The sequence below is a fragment of the Excalfactoria chinensis genome, chromosome 24, assembly GCF_039878825.1.
Source record: "Excalfactoria chinensis isolate bCotChi1 chromosome 24, bCotChi1.hap2, whole genome shotgun sequence".
NCBI classification, from domain to species: domain Eukaryota; kingdom Metazoa; phylum Chordata; class Aves; order Galliformes; family Phasianidae; genus Excalfactoria; species Excalfactoria chinensis.
In genome coordinates, this window is record NC_092848.1 from 4,495,001 (window position 1) to 4,516,973 (window position 21,973).

Genomic DNA, 21,973 nt, shown 5'->3' on the forward strand with positions numbered 1-21,973 from the left:
TTCTTTGCAGATCATCATGCTATCATTGTTTTCCCCACTGTTCAAATCTAATTACTCCTCCTTATCCTCATACAAATTCAACATCTTTCTAAACATCTCTCCTTTTCCCGCAACCTTCTCCTCCCTTGTCTGCACTCATTTTTCAGATTAATCCCCTCATGGTCTCCAGATGTGAAAGTCTGATAGGCATTGACTTGAAAGTCCTCAGAATTAATATGTTGGTTTCAGCCCACTGTCTTTCTCCCCTTTCTGAAGCCCAGATGCTTCAGGTGTACCATTATGTAGCTGCAACTCTACCTTAAATAATGACTTAATATACATTTAATTATTTATTTATTTTGTTACAGGAAGGAAAGTAACCAGACAGCGCAGATGTGAAGTACTGAAAGAAAAATCTGTTGAAGAATCATTACTGGAGAAATGGGTGCAAGAGGTTCTGCTACTTCAATACAGAATAGATACAGAATTTGGTTTTCCTGTATTTCACACCAGCCATTATAGCCTAAACTGCTTTATGTGCATCTTTATAAAGCTACTCAAAAATGTGCTTACAATTTTCAGCATTGTGCTTATTTAGCATGATTTTTTTATTATTATTATTTTTTATTAAGAAGCAGAGATTGCTGTAACCGTGTATTGTCAAACATCTCTATTACTTGCATTAAAATGACATAAAATTTCTGCCTGAATTGAGTAACACTCACTTCTCTATCATGGAAGAATGCTTCTATCAAATTGTTAAGGTCTACATGGCATTTCTTTAGGCCTATTAAATAATTATTACTGATAACAAGAAACTTGTTCAGTTTTTGTATCTCTCATTGGAGGAGCTTGTTTTATCTTTCACATGAGCTTCAGGATCCAGGTTACCTTTGGGATGGAGGAGGGAAGGGGTGCCAGGAGATGCAGAACAGAAGTTGGCCACCGGTAGTTGGTACCAGCTTGGTTCACTGAAGAGGGAACGTCTACCAACTCTCTTTCAGGACATCCACTTCTCTGCTGTATTTGGGGGAGGACATTGTGACTGTCCCAGAGAGGGGGGAACAGAGAGGAAGGGAACAACTCCAAGTCTAGGCTCTGTGCAATGTGAAGACAATGGTGAAATGCAGCTTGCTAATGGTGAGAGAACTAGAAAGCAATCCAGGCACTTGAAAGGTATTTATGCTGCAGGGAATGCAACAGTCTGTAATATCATACTCCCAAATGTCCTCTGTTCCCAAGCAGGCCCTGTAGAATAAGGTGTCTGCCTTGCATTACAGATGTCACTTGGCTGGCTTGTTGTAAGAGATTATATTCTGTTATACTATTCACTCAAGGCTTGCTGAAAGACATAGATGAAAAAGTCCAAGCAAGTCCCGGTCAAGGGTTGAGAAATCTTTTGTCTGGGGGACACAGATGGACAAGGCCAGGGGCAACTAGAGAGAGAGATAAACTGCAGATGAATGGCTGTGAAGTGGTCTTTTGTGTGGGCTTATCTCAAGGAAGATGACTATCTCAGGGGGTGCTGCACATGACTCTTACCCAGGCACCCAGGAACGTTACCTAGACAGGAGAAAGGAGGATAAAATAGGGATCAGCAACCATGAAGTTGAGGTTCTCTGACATCAGATTCCTTACAACATGAACAAGACAGGTTTTCTGACATCAGATTCCTCATGACCTGACACCTGCATGCTGAAAAAGATGCCTGCGTGCTGAAGAACAAGAAAGGTTTCTGCCATGAGATTCCTCACAATGTAATGCTTGTGTGCTGAAGAAGAACAAGAAAGTGTCTGCCATTACTATGGACATCTTGCTTGCTGACGGACTCTCCTGGACCTGCTACTTGAATCTCGCTGCCTGCTTCTGGACTTACCCTGCAGCTTCTTCCTGCTACCTGCTTGTTGCCCAAGGCCTGCCACGCTGCTGTTGCTCTCCCTCCCTGCACTTCTGCCTTGGACCATCGGAACATCTTGCAACGGGAACAGTGCTGGATCCTGGTGTTGACTATCCCCACTTTTTCTTGCTTTCTTCCTACCTTTCCTATCACCTGCCTTCCCTTCCCCATCACCCTAAATTGTCCGTCCTTCCCTTCTCTAAGGAGAATCTTAATCAGGGGATTAAGATTTGTAATAAACTGGTTGGACCAACATTTGAACCATTGTTTCTTAATCTCACACTGGGTATATGTATATCAAAGAACCTTGCCTCCCTCCTATAAACTGGAGCAGGACACCTGTCTCTCCAGGTCCAGGCTCTCGCTGGCAAGACTGGCAAGACTTGAGCCTTGCTTGTACCTCATATTACTGACCATCTAAGTGGTAGGGAAAGCCTTACTATACAAAGGGGCATGATTCTCATTAGGATAGAATAATATCATAGCATCGTAGTATGGCTAAGGTTGGAATGATCCTTAAACATCATCTAGATCCAATCCCCTGCTGTGGGTAGGGTTGCCAACCCCTGCACAGAGCCCATTCAACCTGGTCTTGAGCACTTTGAGGGATGAGGGACCCACATCTCTTGGCAGCCTGTGACAGAGCCTCACCACTCTTTGAGTAAGGAACCTCAATTTCCCCAACTTTCCTCTTGTCCTATGTATGAGACCATATGAAAAATCAGTTTCCCTCTCATTTATAAACTCCTTTCAAGTGCTGTAAGGCTGCAATAAGGTCTCTCTGGAGCCTTCTCTTTTCTAGACTGAACAAGCTGAACTCCTTCAGTGTGCCTTCACAGGAGAGGCGCTCCAGCCCTCTGATCATCTTCATGGCCCTTCTCTGGACCTAATTTCACAGTTCCACATCCTTCTTGGATGCAGTACTCCAGATGGGGCTTCACAAAAGCAGAAGAGAGGGGGACAATCACCTGCCTTGCCCTGCTGTCACCCCTCATGTGATGCTGCCCAGGATACTGTTGGTCTTCAGGGCTGCAAGTGCACGCTGCAGGCTCATGTCCAGCTTTTTATACACCAGAACCCCCAAGTTGTTCTTCACAGGGCTGCTCAAGGAGTTCCTCTCCCAGTCTGTATATGTATCTCGGACAGCCCCAACCCAACTGCAACAATTTGCACTTGTCCTTGTTGAACCTCATTAGGTTCACATGGGCTCACTTTACAAGACTGTGCAGGTCCTTCCGAATGACATTTCTTCTATCATATGAACTGCATCACTCAGTTTGGTGTCATCAGCAAACTTGCTGAGAGAGCACTTGATCTCATCATCTGTATCATTGCTAAAGATGTTGAAGACCACCAGTCTGAAAACAGATCCTTGGGGGATACCACTTGTCACCAGCATTTACCTGGACGCGGGAGCATTGACCACAACCCTCTAGTTGTGGCTATCCAACCAATTCCTTATCCAATTTGTAATTTACCCTCCAAACCCATCTCTTGCCAATTCAGAGAGAGGGATGTTGCATGGAACCACGTCAAATGGGTTACAGAAATCCAGTTGATGACATTGTTCCATCTTTCCTTGCTAACTGATACAGGACATTTCTCACCCTGATGGATTCTCAAGCCGATTTTGGAACAGTTCATATTTTAAATACTTTCAGTCCAAAGTGCTGGTGTTTGATATGGAAAAGGTCTGTCTCTGTACAGAACATGTCAGCACCTTTTCCACGGGGTCTGAGTCCACAGTTCTGAGCAGCAAAAAATAAAGTATCCCTGATCTCCTGCCATTGTGCTGCCACATGACCACCTTGCAGACAGCCTGAAACACATTTACTGGCTGCTGCTACCCAGGGACAGCATCTAAGTTTCCAGGTCTACAATTATCTCATAGCAGAGATGTTCAAGGACTCATTCTTGACAAAAAGTGTCAGCCTCCATTCTCTCCAGCTGTAGAAAGCCCATGGCTATTTTAATTCTAAATTTCAGCCACTTCTTGAACCTTCCATTTTGCTCATGATGAAGGCTGCTGCATCAAAAGAAAGCCACTCTTGATGAAACTGCCTAAACCCTTTCCGCATTACAAAGCAAAAGCTGCCCCACTTACATACATTTTCAACTGACTAACCTCATTCTGAAAAACTTCAGAGATGCGGAAGGAAAGTTTCCATGCTCATTTGCCTTTAACAACATTTTTTTAATACTAATATTGTGTTGTAATTAGAGCCCTCTCCTCGTTGTAAGGACAGTTTGCAGCCTGTTTACACATCTCAATATTTTCCAAGCCAAACAACCTTATTTATAAGATTTGCTGAGTGAGGGGATGAGTATATAGCTGAAGTTAAGTGTTTTGACTGAAATGACTCCTAACACCTGATCTCCAAAGCACTGAATTTGTAGGTCTAGTTCAAAGGTTCTCTCAGAGATTAGGGTTTTGATCTCCCACCACCTCTGTGAAACCTCCCTCATGCTCTCAACTTTGTGGTTTCTTGTTTATTTCAAGAGAGAAAAACCACAGTGCAAAGCAAAGGCAGGAAATAATACAATGAGACAGGATGTGGAACGGGTCTCATGGCCCATGTGGCACATCACTGCTTCCATGACGTCAGTGCTGAGATCTGGGTCGTCTTTTGATGCTCCTCTATACTTTACCACAGAAACCTCTTCCTCTGGAAAGTGGGATGTAAAATGTTGTGGGGGAGCAGGGCTGGTGCAGCACATGGCAGGGAGGAAGAGAAGCACACTGAAAAAAAACAGCAGACGTTAGACCACAAGCCAAAGCTGAAAGAGATAAAGAAACCCTCTCTTCACACCCCCTCACCAGAACCTGCTCTGGGGAGTACAGGGGGGAAGTTGTTCTGGGTACAACAGGAAAGACTGAGCTATGTATAGCTCAGAAGGAGGAAAGGAGGGGAAAATATGAATTATAAAGCTTGGTGGGCTGCAAGGGGAGATCTTAGAAGAGCGTAAGATTTCTGAATTTGCCAATACTCCTCTGTACCCTGCTACAGAGGCAGTGAATCTATGGAGGAAAACCCTTCCTCTTCTGACCTAAAAGACAAAGCAGGAAGATGGGGAAGAGTTCAGAGTCCTCTCACATTGCTAGGAAAGGAGATCTTTCCACGACCTACAGTACATTCTCCCCTGTGCAAGCTCCTGCTCCCTAATGCCTTCCTATGGGCTGGAGATGAACTTGCATCTTTTCTAAGGGTCTTAAAAAAAACACCCTGCCCTGCATCTGTTATCCCTCACTAAACATGGCCTCGTACACAAAGCCACCTCTCTACTTTTTCTATATTGTGAGCCTTTCTAAGGAGTAGAGGCTGAAGATAACCACAGACTTGTCGAAATCATTCAGGTGTGGGAATACTTCAACTGAGATTTAAGGTTTTGGGATTGTAGCAACAAGAGACTATGAGAGCATGTAAACTTAGAAGAAAACAAAAGAAAACAAAAACATAACAAAAAGGGTTTCACTCTTCCCAGAGGCGCCTGTTCAGTGGCCACAGGAGGGCCCCAGCCTCTTGTTCTTCCCACACCCAAAGCGTGAGGATACTCAGGCAGAAAGACCCACAGGGAGGCACTGGTGTCTTGCAAATCATAGAATCACAGAACGGCCTGGGTTGAAAAGGACAACAATGCTCATCTGGTTTCAACCCCCTGCTGTGTGCAGGGTCACCAACCGCCAGACCAGGCTGCCCAGAGCCACATCCAGCCTGGCCTTGTATGCCTGCAGGGATGGGGCATCCACAGCCTCCCTGGGCAACCTGTTCCAGTGCATCACCACCCTCTGTGTGAAAAACTTTCTCCTAAGATCCAACTTAAACCTCCCCTGTCTCAGTTTAAAACCATTCCCCCTTGTCCTATCACTAACCCCACTCATAAACAGCCATTCCCCCTCCTGTTTATGTCCTCCCTTCAAGTACTGGAAGGCTGCAATGAGGTCTCCCTGGAGCCTTCTCTTCTCCAAGCTAAAAAAGCCCAGTTCCCTCAACCTTTCCTCATAGGAGAGGTGCTCCAGCCCTCTGCCCATCTTAGTGTCCCTCCTGTGGACCCACCCCAAGAGCTCCACGTCCTTCCTGTACTGGGGGCCCCAGGCCTGGATGCAGCACTGCAGATGGGGCCTCACAAAAGCTGAGAAGAGGGGGGCAATCACCTCCCTCTCCCTGCTGGCCACCCCTTTTCTAATGCAGTCCAGAACATAATTTGCTTTCCAAGCGCACACTGCTGGCTCATGTCCAGCTTTTTGTCCACCAGGACCCCCAAGTCCTTCTCTACAGGGCTGCTCTCAAGATCTTTCCCCAGTTTGCATAAATACCTGGAATTGCCCTGACCCAAGTACAGCACCCTGCACTTGGCCTTATTGAACCTCATTAGGTTTTCATGGGCCTGCTTCTCCAGCCTGTCCAGGTCTATCTGAGTGGCTTCCCTGTCTTCCAGTGTATCAACTGCAGCACCCAGCTTGGTGTCATCTGCAAACTCACTGAAAGTGCACTTGATGTCATCGTCTGGCGTTGATGAAGATAGTGAAGAGCACTGGTCCTAAGACCAACCGCTAAGGGACACTGCTTGTGACCGGCCTACACCCTGACACAGAACCATTAATCACAACCCTTTGGCTGTTTACAGGAATTGGTCCAGTCAACCAATTCCTAATCCATTGAACTGCCCATCCTTCAAATCCATGCCTTCAAATCCATTTAGAGAGAAGGATGTAGCGAGGGATCATGTCAAAGGCTTTACAGAAGCCTTTGCAAATACAGCAACTGCAATGGCAAGGGGAAACCCCTTCCCTGATGTGTTCCTCCTTCCATGATGACTGTATGCCATGGGCCTGGATCAGAAGGCCCTTCTTATGGGAAAAAACACACGACGATAGCTCATTTACAATATCTGCATGCTCTTGAGTCCTCTGCCTGCTCCCAGCACCCTATTATTGGTACAGAGCTGGTACTATCATCATAAATAAATGCAGCGTAATGCAAGTAGTCAGAACTGGCATAAACTTCCTGTTTGTGCCGCAAACCAACAATATCTTTCAAAACAGTAAAGACCCTACTCCCTCATACTTCACTATTCAGTCTATGCTAAGCAGGTGCTTAAGAGCTCCATGTTTCCATTTTCATGTGTTTAATGACTGTAGCACAGCTGGAAATGGTAGATCAGAAACTATGGTTAGCGAATCATAGCCAGTAGTAAATGTTGAAGGTATTGGATCAAGCTTTAACACCTCGATGTCAGTAGATAAGCATTCTTTTGTCACATAGCATTACTGTACACGTTTTCTGCTCCATGTTTCAGCTGCAGAACAAACAAAACAGATGTGAAGCAGAAGGATGGAGCCTCAAGACTGAAAGTGACCTAGGCACATTCATTATCCAAAGATCTGGTTGGGGTAGCTAGAATTAACATGCCACCCTGTGCCTGATCTGATCATTACAGGACTCTAATTTCCATTAGAACTATGAAACAATTGGACTAAACCAGACAGTAACTGAGGCCAATGGCCAAAGCCACTGAATGTAAGCATTTCACAAATACCTTGGAGGCGAGGGATGGTTAAGGTTTAATTTGGAAAGCCTTACTCCATTGAGCCAGGACAGCTCAAGTAAAGCTCTGTCCCCAGGCCAACACAGCCTGGCAGCCTCTTCCAACATCTTGGGTTTATCAGCACTTTGAAAAACTTAGTCCTAAGGTATTACTTGGTAGTAAACCTTTAGTTTCAACTGGCACACATATCTGTGCCCCATATGGACCTGAGGGGTATAGAAGAGACTTTGGGAAGATGGGTACATGTGAGGATGCGCTGGAGAACAGCTGCAGCTTCCCTTCCTTTGTGATCACTAACCACAGCCTAAAACAAGTTCTCTATAGCTTTGAAGCCTGGAGGCATATTGCTAATGTACTCTCCATTTGATAAACAGGCACAAAACAGGGATATGAAAAAAAAGCAAAAAAAAGGCCAAAGGTTACAAAGGAAGGGAGGAAGGGCAGGAGAAAGGAAGGAAGAAACACGCAAGCAGGAACTTAAGCATCATGAGAAACTCTATTTGTCACAAAGCTAAAAAAGATTGCAGTATTATGAAGGGCTTTATTTAAAGAAAGAATTACAGTAACTGGAATGAGGCAGCAGACCACTCCATAGGACAGTCTGTGGGAATAACCTTTGACTTCTGCTTCTTCACCAAAGCAGCAGCTACTGCTGGAAAACAACACTTCCTTCTAACAGGATTTGGCATTACAGTTCTAGAAGAATTCAAGACCTGGAAAGAAAGATAACATGAAGAATGCATCTGCAAAGGGAGAAAAAATATACACCATAAACTTTAACAACAGAACACGCTCTCCCCATTCTGGTATCACTCTCTCCCTATTCTTAACCTTCTTCTCTCATCTACTGATAAACTGCATACTTAGATACCAGCCATTTCATGGCCTCTAAACAGGACAATTCTCAAGGACAGAGCCTTGAAGTCTCAGTCCAGTAAGTTCCTTCTGCAAAGAAAAAGGGAGGTATTTTTCATCTCTCTAAGAGTGAAATATGGTAAGATTTCTGTGACACACCTAGTTAGTGTATATCAACATAAAGAACAATGATTTAACTGTACTTGCTCATGAGAAAGCCTGGGAGCTTTCTAGTTTTCTCCCAGATCTACAAAAGTAGAGAAAGTGTTGTCCCTTTCTGTGGCCCCATGGATCCGTACCTCAGACTCCTCTAGAGTTCAGCCAACAAAATTGATAACAACGAGATGCAGGATGGTGTTGGCAAAAAGGAAATCAGCAAATGCCCGCTCTGGTGAAATGCCCTGGAACTCGCCTTTGTTCTGGGGGTTTATCTGGATCCGTAGGCAAACTGTATGGCAGAGAGAAAATGATACATCAGAGATCACAAAGGGAATTCATGGCATGAAGCACGGCCTTGCTAAGGCAGTCCACCCTGGTCCAGGTCATTGTTCCCCAATGACATAACAAGCGAAAACAACTTTATCATTGTTATAAGAACAAAACATTGACAGGGGATTTGCACAGGGCCAATAGGCAACCAGCTCTCTCACAGCACTACTCTTATCAGAGATGGCCACAGAAAACCTGAGGGAAATGACTTACAAGAGGATTGGCTTGGCACAGAAAAAGAGCCAGCAACGTGCTGTTAGTTGTGCTGGGAAAGGCTGCGCAGGGACGAGGCATTTTTAAAAGGGTGCACTATAGGGGAGCACCATCCTGGAGCAGTTATTGCTGGGGCTGGGGTCTCCATAGGATGAACGCTAAGAAAAGACATCAATACGAAAATAATAAAAGGGGAGATTCCCTGATCACCCTGGAGAAGGAGGGACACGTGGGGCTCGTGAGGAGCTGGGTTTTGTGGTGCACATGGGCAAAACCATGTAAGTTTACAGTCTGCTGCAGACCATTTTGCTGGGGGCAGGACCAGCAGGCCAGGACCAGCCCTCGGTGACAGGGTGCAGATCTGGGCACTGTCAGACAGACCTAGAAGGGTATGCTGGGAGCAGAGCTGGTTGCTTCAAGGTTACCAGAGAACATCCTGGAGTTCTCAGATTTTACCCTTTCTCAGTTTGTTTTTATCTTTGCTGTGGCAACTTTCTGGTTTTTAGGAAGGGTCTGGAATCACTCACGGAATGTCAAACACCAGCACTGCCCAGTCTCTGGGCTGCTGATCCCTGGGCTGAGGGTTTGGCCAAGGGGGATCTGCAGTTGGTGTAAGCGATGTCATCCAAAGGGACCCTTACAAACGTGAAAGGTGGGCCTGAACACAAGAAAGACGCGGAGTTTTGGATTGGTTTCCAAAGGCCGTGAGGACGCTCAGAGCTCTGGAGCACCTCTCCTGTAAATTCAGGTGGGGGGAAACCGGGCTCGTTCAGTCTGGAGGGAGACCTCATTGCGGCCTTCCAGTATTTAAAAGGACACTGTAAACAGGAAGGAAACCGACGTTTTACGTAGCGACAGGTGAGGACTCCCTGGGTGTCGGGGGCAACCGCGCGGGGCTCTCACTGACCGCCGAGGATGAAGCTGCCGACGGCGGAGATGAAGCCGCTGAGGAAGGAGTTGAAGGGAAAGGTGCCGACACCCAGACAGTAGCCAAACTGCAGCGCCCCGGTGAGCATCACGTAGAGCAGGTATGCGTCCAGCACCTTCAGGCGGCTCGGCGTGCCGCTGCCGTACTCCGCCAGGAAGCGCCGCACCACGAAACCCACCGAACCCGCAGCCCCCGAACCCGTCGCGCCCGACATGGTCCCCCCCACGAAGAAAGCTGAGGTGGCCGGAAACGTGGCGGACAAGTGCTTCCGGGACACAGGCGAGAAACGCAAGGGCATGACCGGACCGCTTCCGGGTTAGACCTAGTGCGCAGGCGCAGTTATCCTGCCCGCAAAAGGGCGGAACTGATGTGTCACCAGAGATAATACGCATGCCCTTAAGTGTGTACCGGATTGGCTGAAAGGGGTTTCCGGCTGGCGGGTGCGCGGAAGCCCGCCGGTCCCTCCAGAGAAGGGCTTGAGCGGGCCCAGTTGGCGGGGGCGGGAGGTGGGGCGGGTGGGTTGGTTTTGCCTGGACGCAATACGGAGGTTTGCCTGTATATCTTCTCTACAGCATCTGGCGTGCTGAAGTCCCTACGGTCTTGCAGAAAACTAAGACCTGAGCGTTTGGGTTTGGATTGTTTGCAGCCCTCCATCTTGCCTTCCCAGCAGATATCCAGGGGGTTGGAATCCCTGATCAGGGTGAGGGACTGCGGGGATGATGCTTGTAGCTGAAGCAAGAAGCTCTCACCGGAGGGATTCCCTTGTTCAGGCGGCGTATAGCGGGCCGTGTATAGCAGGCAGCGTATAGCAGGCCGCGTGTAGCAGGCCGTGTATAGCAGGCCGCGTGTAGCAGGCTGCGTATAGCAGGCAGCGTATAGCAGGCTGCGTATAGCAGGCCGTGTATAGCAGGCGGCGTATAGCGGGCCATGTATAGCAGGCGGCGTGTAGCAGGCGGCGTGTAGCAGGCGGCGTATAGCAGGCTGTGTATCGCAGGCGGCGCATCGCAGGCCGTGTATAGCAGACCGTGACCACACGTCCCATCGTGGCACAGTCCCTAACTGTTCCTCACAAGTTCTCAACCTATTTATGGCAGGGTTTTTTAGAGGCAGTTCTTTCCCATCTATCCATTTCTTAACACAGAACGCCAAACCCCTGCTTCTCTTTCCCTTCTGAAAAGCACGTAACCCTTGTTTGCAGTGTTCCAGTTGTGTGATTGTCATACCTACGTGCCATGGTCTGTGTAAGCTGTTAAAAGAGCACTATACACATGACTTCATAAAGTCACTTTCTGCCTGCGCTGGCTAATGCTTCACACTTTCCTCCTCAGCTGATGACGTATCATCGCCAGCACCACTCGATCAGAACAAGAGTTGATATTGCAAATATCGAGTATGTTCACTTGTAGTTTTGGGTCTCTGCTTGCAGTATTACCAGTGAGTGGCTGCATGAGCAGAGAGTGAGCTGGAGGAGCATCATCTAGTGCGTGCTTGTGGCAAACTACTTGCTAAAGGAAAGTCTGTGCTTCAGGAGTAAAAGTCTCTTCCTGCACTCTTTCCTAGGGTTTTGCCAGCACTGCAAACGCGCACATTAATATCTCTTTCTCATTATTTAGAACCTTTTTAAAGAAAGCTTAAGGACAGCACCTAGATGGTTCACAGAAATCCTGGGGTGGACAGCTGCTCAAGATGATGATTCACCCAAACTCAAATACACGTTTCTTTTAGGCTGGGATGGATCGTGTGTGGAGATGCTGAAAACAGGCACAATTAGGAGAGCTTACCTCACTGTACACTATGATGACTTTCCAGACTTTTAGGAGAGAAAACTTCTAGGCAAGGGCAGAACTAAACCATATCTTCACCTCTAGTTCCCTGTATGTAAAGATCTACTGGTTACACTGGAATACTCCAGAGTATCTTGAGCAAATACTGCACTTTCCTCTAATCTTCAGGATAAAGCCATGATTTTTCTGGTGCCTGGGAATGAGAACCCAGGTCTGAGTGTCACTTTTTTTACCCCGTGTGCCTTACCTCCCTGTTCTTTCTGGAAATCCTTACCTCACAGGAAGGCCAACAGAAAGCTCAGCACTTTCACTTTTCCTTCCATAAACTGAGCTCTGGATCTAAAACACTGGAATGCTTTAGCCACTTCCAGCTTTCCTTGTGGTATACAAAAAACCCAGATTTTGGGAAGTGCCTCCTTTGAGATTTCAGGGAGGGAGCGATACATAATCGTTTCTCTGCACTTTGCACTTGTCTGTTCCAAACAGAAAAGGTGAGTCTTAAAGGAAGAACAGCGTTTATTTTGGGAGTTACATAGTGCAACGGAGTGAAAACATTAAAGCTATAAAGGTAAATCATTAACAACCCAGTGACTTTCCTGCTATAGCTAGGATAAGTCAGCCATCAGCCATCTGTCTGCAGGGCAGAGTGCTGCTACAGCTGAGATCAAGGCTTTGTCACATCTTGCAGCTTGCAGAAAATTCGCTGTTTATTGGAAGATGAACCAGAGACTTTGCCAACACCGAGAGCAGGAAATGTGGTACAGCACATTCTCAGTGAGAGCTATGGTTACTGTGCCTTTTGTTGACACCTCCAAACATTCATCTTTTCTAATGTGCGTGGCACTTCTGTGTCAAGAGAACAGCCATTTTTAAGCAGGCCGGCAGACCATTTTGCCAAAGCTGGGTTTGGAAAGGGCCACCACTCCATGAATAAAGTTATGCTTCCGTTCCACTCTCACCTCCAAATACAACAAACATGGTGAAGGCTGTGAACTAAGTTTTCTGTTGTGTGGATGCAGCCCAGCTAGTAGAAGACATCTCACAATAATGAGAATTCATCTATTATGTAAAATCCTACTTGGTAGCAGCAGTGGGGTTACAGCATGCCAGGTAATTTCAAGCTATGCTTTGTGTTCCTGTTTTGTTTCCCAGGTGCTGATGTTCTATATGCTGATGTTGAGTTCATAGCCTAAAGACACTTGGATTCACACTGCTCCCAAGGAGGGTGTTACTTGCTTCCAGGCACTTGTCCAGCTGAGACACTGCAATGAGGGAAAGATGGGGAATGAGGCAGGAAGGAGGGTCCACAGAAGGAAAGGAAAAAGAAGGCAAAGGGCTATTTCAACCTTCCCCCAGGAAACTGAGGTCCTGTGAAGGGATAAGGCAAGTCCCATTGGAGAGAACAGGAAGGAGGCTATGCTGTGTAGATCTGCAGGAAAAGGACCCTCAAGGCTCACCAGCTCGACTGCACAGCCAGGTCACAGCCTTTGCCTCCAGCAAGTCACATATCTCATGGTAACAACTGTTGTGTCTCTTCAGCCAGGTCACAGCCAGCACTGTTGCCCAGAAATTAGGATCCATGACCTGTAGGAGAACAATCAACGACACTGCTGTACATCCTCCCTGACCCTCACTCCTTCCCACCCCCTCCTTTGTGGCTAGTGGTTTCTGATCCTTTCACTAGTTCTCCCTGCCCCAGGACTAAACACAGCCTTCAGAAAGGATCCTCTTCTTACCTCACCAGGCATCTTTCCCTTGATTTTAGCCTCATCAACCTGTAGCACAGAAGCTAAACCTGAGGTGAGGGTCCAGGAGCCATCTACATTCTGCAGTGCCACCAGCTCTCTGCATTCAGCTATGGTTTCACTCATCCATGGCCCAAAAATTGGAGAGCACAAAACAAATGTTGTTGAATCCACATACTTGAGAGAGGAAATCGATGGTTGTGGCTGTTTAGGTGCTGTGAAACAAGACATGAACAGGGAATCCCAGGAAGATGACTCCTCTCTGTTCCCCTGTGCAGTGCCCCAGAACACTCTACTCTTCCTTGGGCAGTTACCTTCAGACTGAGACCCTACCCGCATGTCCTCAATATAGTCTTGTCCCCAGCCCTTTTTGGACATCCCTCACCCTTCTTCTCTTGACATTTCTGCCCAGCCAGGTGCCCCAGTGGTCTCCTGACATTCTCAACATATATCATCCAAATGTGCTTTCATGCTGAAGCATTGGCCTGGATGCCTCCATGGGCATCTTTGACCTGGATCCCACAATTGCTGAAGGACTTTCAACTTTAAGAATAATTAAGGGAAAGATCAAACTCACCAGTTTGAAGACCAAGAGCAGGACATGTAAAAAAGCAACACAACACTCCTATCATACATTAATTCCTGTATTTCCTGTCTGTGTCAAAGTCTCGTACCTTCTTTGTGAGCCCCATGCTGGAATAAGTTAGCAATGTCATTGGTGAGACGTTTGATGGCAATCCATGACTCCTGCACTGCAGTGTACCAGCTAGGTGGGTTCCATATGGTCTTAGGAAAGCAGGAAGTGCTGGCAATGGAGCCGCCGTGTAGCATAAGGATCTTGCAGGGCACAAATGACTGGCGAGGTGGCAGCAGTGCTAGGGGCCCTTTGAGAGCAAAAAGGGAAAGGGGCTGAGTTAAGGTCATGGAGAAAAGCACCTGTTGATGATGGGGCTTATGCATATTGTGATTGGAATTCTGGCTCCTGTGGAATGAGAACAACAGAAGGAAATACCTCTCCAGTTCTTTTCCCCAAGTGCCTTTCCTTACCGTGGTACCAGCGGGCCCTCCGTGATGTACGAACACCCACATAGCTGGTGAAGGGGCAGATGATCCCAGATGTAAGACTGATTTCAATGGCACGCTGCATTGGTTCATCCCCTGACCCTCTCACAACCTCTAGCAACAGCTTCTCCAGCAAATGTCTTGCAGTCAGACGGTGACCAGCCATCCTGGGGACAGAGTGGGGTGAGGCCTGACAACCTGGGGAGAAAGGGCCTGGGTTCTCTCCTTTCAGGAGTGAGGATGTGCAGAGGGAAGACCTGGATGCATGGACCTTTCTATCTTGAAGGAAGTGATGCCCATGTTCCTGAGTCCTGTCCATGTGGGTTCAAAACAGGGAAGGAGACCATGCTTGGACACTTGAGATCTTTCCCAATTTGGTGTGAGGAAGCTAGGAATGTGTGAGCTATCTGTGTCCTCCCTCAGCTGGAGTCCACGTGTAGAAAACAAGGAGATGCTCTTACCGGCCATCTCCATGTGGGCATAGTGGGAACTGGATCTTGTGAGTGATATTCTGACCATCCAGGTTGAACTGCAAAGTCATGACACCACTGGCCTCCTTCATATCCTGGAAACACATGTAAAACTACTGGAGACACATGGTGGCTGCTGGGGGATATTTGGAAGTTACTGGAAGATTACTGGTGGTTATTTGGAGGTCATTGGAAGGTAACTAGTTAACTGGGATGGTAGCCCCAGCTCTCACCTGTTCCTTTCCATGGATCTGTGCATAGAGGACGATGTGCTGACCCTGATAGATGAACTGAGGGGTGCCTCCCAGCACCTCGACCTCCAGGCCAGAGGGCAAAGTCCACTCCAGGGAGACTCCCTCAGCTACTGGCTTGAGGGCCTGCTTCAAGCATTTCAGCACCTGGAGAGAAATGACAGAACACCACAATCCCACAACTCCATTAGAGTTCAGTATGTGGCCCTTCTGGGTTCTTACTGGACATTGGGATATGATTGGTGGTGTTTCAGTTTTGGCTGGGATAGAGTTAATTTTTTCCTATGAGCTGGCACAGTGCTGCATTTTGGATTTAGAATGAGAATAATGTTAATAACACATTGATATTTTAGTTGTTTAGTTGTTGCTAAGCAGTGATGAGTCAAGTCAAGGATTTTTCAGTTTCTCAGACTGCCCTGCCAGCAAGAAGTCTGGGGAAACACAAGGAGCTGGGAGGGGATGCGACCAGGACAACTGACCCAAACTGGCCAAAGGGATATACCATACCACATGGCATCATGATAAATGATAACACTGGGAAGGGGGAACTAAATGATAACACTGGATGTGGCAGAGAGAGACTGTTGCCTGGGGACTAGCTGGGTGGTCAACAACAGCTTTGTGCATCACTTTCTCCGTATATTCTTTTATCATTATTATTATCATTATTTTTCCTTTGTTTTCCATCCTACTAAACTGTTATCTCAACTCATGTGTTTTACCTTATCTTCCAGTTTTCTCCCACAACCCACTAGTGGAGACTGAGCGAAGGACTGCATGTTGCTTTGCTGCCTGTCAGGTTAGCCACAGCAGATAGCCTGCACCAGGTAGCTTCCCTGGGAGCAGTCAGGTCTGTGAGCTATAGCAGGGGAGAAGCCTGGGCACTGGTGTTCTCAGTGGAGTGGGGCAGTTGGGTTGAGTCAGGGAAGCCTGGATGCCTGGGCTCCCTGGGGCAGCTAGGTCTTGGCTGCCATGAGTGGGTTGTCCAAGTACCTGGAAGGCTGAGTATTTGTGGAATAGAGGGCACCAACCAGGGCTCCTGGGTTCCTACCTGAACTACTGCATTGTCAGAAGAGACATAGATAGCTTCACCCTCCGTCTCCCTGGCCAGGGCTGTGGCCAGGGAAGCACTGTCCGTGGAAAAACAGAAGGAGAAACACCTATTGCAGAACCAAGGAAAGGTTTCAGAAATGGGAGACAAGTATAGATGCAAGGATATAGAGAAAAGAGCTAGAGAATACTGGAGTTATAGCTGGGGATACAAATCTGGGATGCAGAACAAGAGGGTAGGAGGAGTATCAGTGTGTGGACTGAAGGACTGGGATAGGAGATGGCATTAGACAGGGAGATGTCAGAGGAGAGCTGGAGCTTGGGGCAGATCTAGGGCCAGTCTAGTGGGGCTGTACATCTGAGTGCACAATCCCTGTGCCTCAGTCTCCCTGCTCCCTTTGTGAAGGGTGCCTTGGGTATGGGAGTATTAAGTAAGGACTCCCCTGTGGAGGCTTGACACAGGATAGAGCTGTGCAAGGTGAGAAGAGTCACAGAGAATGGACCTAAGGACAGAGACAGCTGAACAGAGACACTCATCAGTGATGGGATGAGATCACAGAGTGACTGAAAGACTGGGGGCAGAGTCCCCATTACCGGTGGCTGTTGCGATGACGGCACACCTCAGCAGCAATGGCTTCCTTGTTAGGTGGTAGCCCAGACATGAAGAGGAAGAGCTGGGAGACAGGAGACATCAGTGGTGAGCCTTTGCACAAGAACCCCCAAATGTGGACAGTAGGTCCCTGCAATGGAGAGATGGGCCCAGGAGAGAGGTCCCCTGAAGAGAAACTACCCCAGGGAGATATCCACTCAGGGACAGAAACCCCTTGAGATGTGAAACTATTTTTTTCTGCACTCTTCTACATCTCACAATATCCTTCTTGTTCACCTATGACCAGCATTCCCCTTGGGTTGCCCAGCCCACTCCCTGCTCCACCCTCATTTCCTAAATTCTCTCTGTACCCCTGGGATATCTACCCTTCCATCTCTCCACACCCCTGTGCCCAGACCTGGCGTTCATGTCCACAGGGGCGGGGAGTATTGTAGATTGTGTGGAGGGTTCCCAGCAGGTCTGTGTCGCCCAGCCTTGAGCCAGTTGTGGAAATGAGTTGAATTGCCTCATTCAGGTTGTCTTGGGTATATTCAACACTCTGCCTACAATAGACAGAATGTGTTTGCAGAGCATATTCATAGAATCATAGAATGGTTTGTGTTAGATCTTAAAGATCATTGAGCTCCAACACCCCTGCCATGAGTATGCTTGCCAACACTGCCCTGTGCTGGTCCTGGTCTCTCGGAGACCCACTACCTTAGCTGTACCCCATAATTTTCTGCAAGACCCTGCCCCCTACTAGTTTGTAAAGAGATCTTGAGTCCTAGTTCCCACAAGACTCTGCTCAATAGAATTGGGAGCTATTAGTAATAGGTGAACGGTTGGACTGGACGATCTTTTAGGTCTTTTCCAACCTTGGTGATTCTATTCTATTCTATTCTATTCTATTCTATTCTATTCTATTCTATTCTATTCTATTCTATTCTATTCTATTCTATTCTATTCTATTCTATTCTATTCTATTCTATTCTGTTCTGTTCTGTTCTGTTCTGTTCTGTTCTGTTCTGTTCTGTTCTGTTCTGTTCTGTTCCGTTCCGTTCCGTTCCGTTCCGTTCCGTCCTGTCCTGTCCTGTCCTGTCCTGTCCTGTCCTGTTCTATCCTAATGGAACCACAAGAGATGCTATCCTATACTGCCACAAAGATCCCTTCCCCAGAATTCAGCCCTGCCATCCAGTATTGCATCCAGTCACTTGCACTGCCAGTACTCAACATTGCCCCATACCAATCAGCCTCTTTCAGAGCTTCCCAACCTGCTCTCTGACATCTCATTCTGCCTCATAACATCTAGCATAGCCCCATAGCACCCAGCCATGCTCCACAGTATTGAGCCCTTCTGACCAGCTACATAACACTCATCTTGCCCCATGTTTGCTTACGGGTAGATGCCCACAGGTGTTGCTCCACAGCAGTAGATGTTGAAGTAGCAGCCCAGGGGTAGGCTTTTGAGAAGGAAGAGCAAGGGGTCCTGTGGAAAGACAAAGAAGGCTTGTCTTAGCCAATACTGGTGGGTGATACAGATACCCTTGTCCTTAGATTTGTCCTGCTAAAGGTCAGGCTCTGCTCCCTCTCAGCCTACTCTCTCGCTCCAGATTGGTCCCTGCTTTGTGAAAGTACCTGTGTGTGCTCAAGGGTGGTGTTGTCCAGAACAAAAATGAACTCTCCAGACTTGTACTGCCCAGGTTTTGCATCAGGGATGCTGGGTGCCAGTGTCACCAACACTAGGGAATTACCAAACAGAGAGCCTGGAGGAGATACAGAGTGCAATGAAGCCCAGTTTGGGATCACTTTCCTGATCTTGGTTCTGTTCCTCATTGTGCTCTCAGCATCCGCTGAGGCTGCACTGTCCACCAATTGCACAGCCCAGTGTCCCACCAACCCAGTGTCTCCAATACAGTTACCCAGTAAGCCCTAATATAGAGTTCCTTGTACCCATCCTGGTACATCTAATACTTCACCACAGTGTACTCAGCACCCATCCTGGAGCCCTAAGCCCAAGCCACCTGAATGTCTCCCATGCAGTAGTCCAGTGAAGCCTCTCATCGCACAGTCCCCACTGTCTCCCTGTGCCCCAGTGCCTTCTGATGCCCAGAGGTGCTCCCATGATCCCTCTTCAACTGAACTCACCTGCAGTGGCCACAGGGTCTCCTTTCTCCACCACAACACTGACTTCAGTGGGTTCTCTGTAATACACCAGCAGCTCCAAATGATGATTTGGGGGAGTGCCAGTCAGTGAGACCTGGAGAGGGTTTGCCTGGTCTTACACAGCAGGAAGAAAGCCAGACCCAGAATTAGTCTGGGAGCACAGCACTGATCCTGGTGAATCCCTTTTGGCTCAGTGGTGATGCCACTTGACAGCTTTTCCTGGGATTCTGGCATTCAGGAGGGCTTACCTGTGCAGTACTACGGTCCTGGGCAGTGTAGATCAAAGGAGTGAGGGCACAGTTGGCCTGGACATCAGCCACACCACGGGGTGACTGCAGGCTGGCAGTTAGCAGGAGGCTGTAGTGCAGCTTGCCAGGGCGGCAATTACAGGCTGCAGGGAGAAATATGGCAGAGAGGACATTGGCTCTCCATGCAGTGCTTGTGGGATTTAGCATCCATATATAGATCATGTGAAAATAACTGGGGATGTCAGTAAATTGTTTGGAAGTGTCTCTGTTTATTTACAGGAAATTCATGAGGGAGGTATGGATCCACTTCAAAAGGACACAAGGAAGGAAGCACAGATCTGCTCAGGGGCTGCATTGTGGCAAAATGTCAGTGGGTGCAAAGGAGATTGCATTGAGTCTGTTCATAGAGTGCATGGGGACCGTGGTTCTTCTCAGTCACGTACCCTTCTCTAGGGCATGTAACTGTCAGGGCAGGTTTTCTTTACTCACTGAAGAGAATGTTGTAAGGATGCATCGTGGATGGCAGCACAAACTGGGCTGCTCCATCTGGCTTCCGTGATAGCTCTTGGACATAGCATAAGGTCACAACCATTTCCTTGCCAGGGGACAGGGAACCCAGGAAGCAGGCAAACACCTCCCCTGATTTCTCAGCCTCATACTGAAGGTACTCAAAATTCTCCTCCTCCCCTGTAGCCTCGTACAGCCGCTGGGTCTGGATGGGAAGGAGAGGAACAGAAAGCAGATCACCAACCAGGCCATGGACTGCTCATCCCATGCTGCTCTCATGGTTCTCCCATGCTTTCCCAAATGCTGTTACCTCATCCTGCAGCACAGCCTTGACCTTGGCATCCTCACTGCAGGCCTGGAAAGAATAGATGGCCATATGGGGCTCCAGGGGGAAGGCGAAGGTGACATCTGAGGATCTCAGGCTCTCGTTACGGTAGATCAGTTCACAGACCACGTCAGCTACATAATCCTGGATAGCAACATCCACCACAGCGCTACAGAGGGGCAGTGACCATAGGGGTACGTAGAACTCCTTTCCCAACAAAAAGGATCCTGGTACTGTTGAGAGAGTTGCAACCTTTCCATCCAATCCCACAAACAACACACTGCTTCAAGTGTGACATTATGGAGACCAATACAGCTGATGGTTCAGTGTTGCACAAGGAGAGATTCTCCCCTCTCGGGGGCAAAAGGAGATCCTAAGCCTTTGTGCATGGACTAGGTACAGCATTGATGAGGATCTAGTATAAGCCTGCCATAAAAAAATTGATCGACTTGTGCATCCCATCTTTCTTTTCCCCATCCATGACTCTGTTCTCAACCCTAATCCTATAGACCCCTTCACCATTCCCATCTTTCTTTCCCTTCACAAGATCCCATCCAGACATTTCCCACTACAGCAACCTATCCTTCTCCTTTCTTTACCTCTTTCTGGGAGCACACCCTGTCCCTCAGCTGTCTGATCCCCCCCTCACCATTGATGTAGCTTTTTCCTAGAAGTCCAAAGCTCTGATGCCACATCTCTGGAGACCTGCAGACAGGAAGGAGTCTCATGTAAGAAGAGAGATCCACAGACACCACGAGGCAAACTCTGTGTGGTCAAGATTCCTTGTAATTTTACCGTGCTTACATGCATGTCTGGAGGCCCTAAACCACCATGCATAGCCAGAGCAAATCCAGAGATTCAGAAATCCCTGTTCATAAAGACTAACCAGAAGTATCTTTGCATTAAAGAGATCTGCACCTCATCTCCATCATGGGAGAAATCTGAAGAGAGCTGAAGAAGAGCAAAAAGAGATAAAAGGAAAAAAAGGTGTGAAAGCAAGAGTGGATGGATGGAAAGATGGATGGGTGACAATACAAATCTGCATTGGCAGATCAGCAGATGGGATCCATGTGGGGACATGCAGATGCAGAACTATGCAGAGGCAAGAATTTTTGTTAAGTAGATGGACAGATGGACTGACAAGTGAATGGAAGAATGGATGGGTGGATGGATGGATTGGTGGATGGATGGATGGATGGATGGATGGATGGATGGATGGATGGATGGATGGATGGATGGATGGATGGATGAGAAGGTGGAAGGATCCATTTTCAAAGAGATGAGTGGGTACCCAGCATAGTGTGAATATAGATGCACAAGAGATTGCACCTGTGAAGTACATTCTTGGAATAACTCGCAAGGGCAGACCGAAAGGTCAGGTAGTGTGGGGGAACGTAACAGAGAGAGAAATGAAGCCAGGGTCCATGGTGGCAGAGCAAATAAATCCCAGAAAGGCACCAGTGGAATGGTGTTGTTAAATAATGTTTTGTTGCTCTCTGGCAATGTATATGGAGGTGAATGGGTTTTCCCACCTCTACCCCAAACCCAACCATATGTCTCTCTGATACAGTACCATTTACTTCACTTTCCACAGTTCCTGCTCTGAGGTGGCAGAATGAGCAGCATCAGAAAAATCCCCCCTGCCAACATGCTGACAGTGGACAGGCAGAGCAAATAGGGCGCACATCCTCAGGGGAGTAGGGATGAGAAATGGTCAGAGGGATGAACTGAATAGGGTCAGTCTCTTCCCAGTGAGTGGGAACAATGAACAGAGAACAGGGAGAAAGTAACAAAAAGAAGGACAAACAAGCAGACACTCACCAGAATAATGGCCTAGGTCATCAGCTAGGACGAGACAATCAGACGCAGGG

The 21,973-nt window shown here is 47.7% G+C and overlaps 3 protein-coding genes across 3 annotated transcripts in view; 1 reads left to right on the forward strand and 2 right to left on the reverse strand.

Annotated features, from left to right (window-relative positions):
* LOC140262391 (T cell receptor alpha chain MC.7.G5-like) overlaps positions 1-4,616 on the forward strand; it is a 172,843-nt gene extending 168,227 nt beyond the window's left edge. Inside the window, exon 7 of the mRNA XM_072356706.1 lies at positions 348-4,616. Coding sequence (XP_072212807.1) covers positions 348-359 — 12 coding nt within the window. The 3' untranslated portion in view covers positions 360-4,616. The remainder of the gene's footprint in view (positions 1-347) is intronic.
* Positions 4,617-7,944: 3,328 nt separating this feature from the next.
* DAD1 (defender against cell death 1) lies at positions 7,945-10,173 on the reverse strand. Its single transcript, XM_072356708.1, has 3 exons — positions 9,888-10,173; positions 8,578-8,726; positions 7,945-8,136 (listed from the first exon to the last, which is right to left on the reverse strand). The coding sequence occupies exons 1-2, from the start codon at positions 10,120-10,122 to the stop codon at positions 8,596-8,598; spliced, it is 366 nt and encodes a 121-aa protein (XP_072212809.1). The 5' UTR covers positions 10,123-10,173; the 3' UTR covers positions 7,945-8,136; positions 8,578-8,595.
* A 2,023-nt stretch (positions 10,174-12,196) lies between these two features.
* On the reverse strand, positions 12,197-20,830 carry VWA5A (von Willebrand factor A domain containing 5A). Its single transcript, XM_072356700.1, has 17 exons — positions 20,752-20,830; positions 20,088-20,335; positions 19,760-19,982; positions 19,271-19,413; positions 19,005-19,116; positions 18,495-18,622; positions 18,257-18,345; positions 17,278-17,422; positions 16,865-16,944; positions 16,272-16,380; positions 15,203-15,367; positions 14,961-15,064; positions 14,485-14,666; positions 14,112-14,321; positions 13,429-13,652; positions 13,150-13,276; positions 12,197-12,954 (listed from the first exon to the last, which is right to left on the reverse strand). The coding sequence occupies exons 1-17, from the start codon at positions 20,828-20,830 to the stop codon at positions 12,875-12,877; spliced, it is 2,448 nt and encodes an 815-aa protein (XP_072212801.1). The 3' UTR covers positions 12,197-12,874.
* Positions 20,831-21,973: the final 1,143 nt, after the last annotated feature.

What these genes read in the sequence shown, in the direction of transcription:
- DAD1 (XM_072356708.1), bottom strand. Translation starts at nt 10,122, where the DNA reads ATGTCGGGCGCGACGGGTTCGGGGGCTGCGGGTTCGGTGGGTTTCGTG. An exon ending in CGGCAGCTTCATCCTCGGCG is followed by an intron (nt 8,727 to 9,887) that starts GTCAGTGAGAGC and finishes TCTGCCATACAG; the next exon opens with TTTGCCTACGGATCCAGATA.
- VWA5A (XM_072356700.1), bottom strand. Translation starts at nt 20,830, where the DNA reads ATGAGACTCCTTCCTGTCTGCAGGTCTCCAGAGATGTGGCATCAGAGC. An exon ending in ACACCTGTGGGCATCTACCC is followed by an intron (nt 17,423 to 18,256) that starts GTAAGCAAACAT and finishes TGTCTATTGTAG; the next exon opens with GCAGAGTGTTGAATATACCC. An exon ending in GAGGGCCCGCTGGTACCACG is followed by an intron (nt 14,322 to 14,484) that starts GTAAGGAAAGGC and finishes TTGCTCTCAAAG; the next exon opens with GGCCCCTAGCACTGCTGCCA.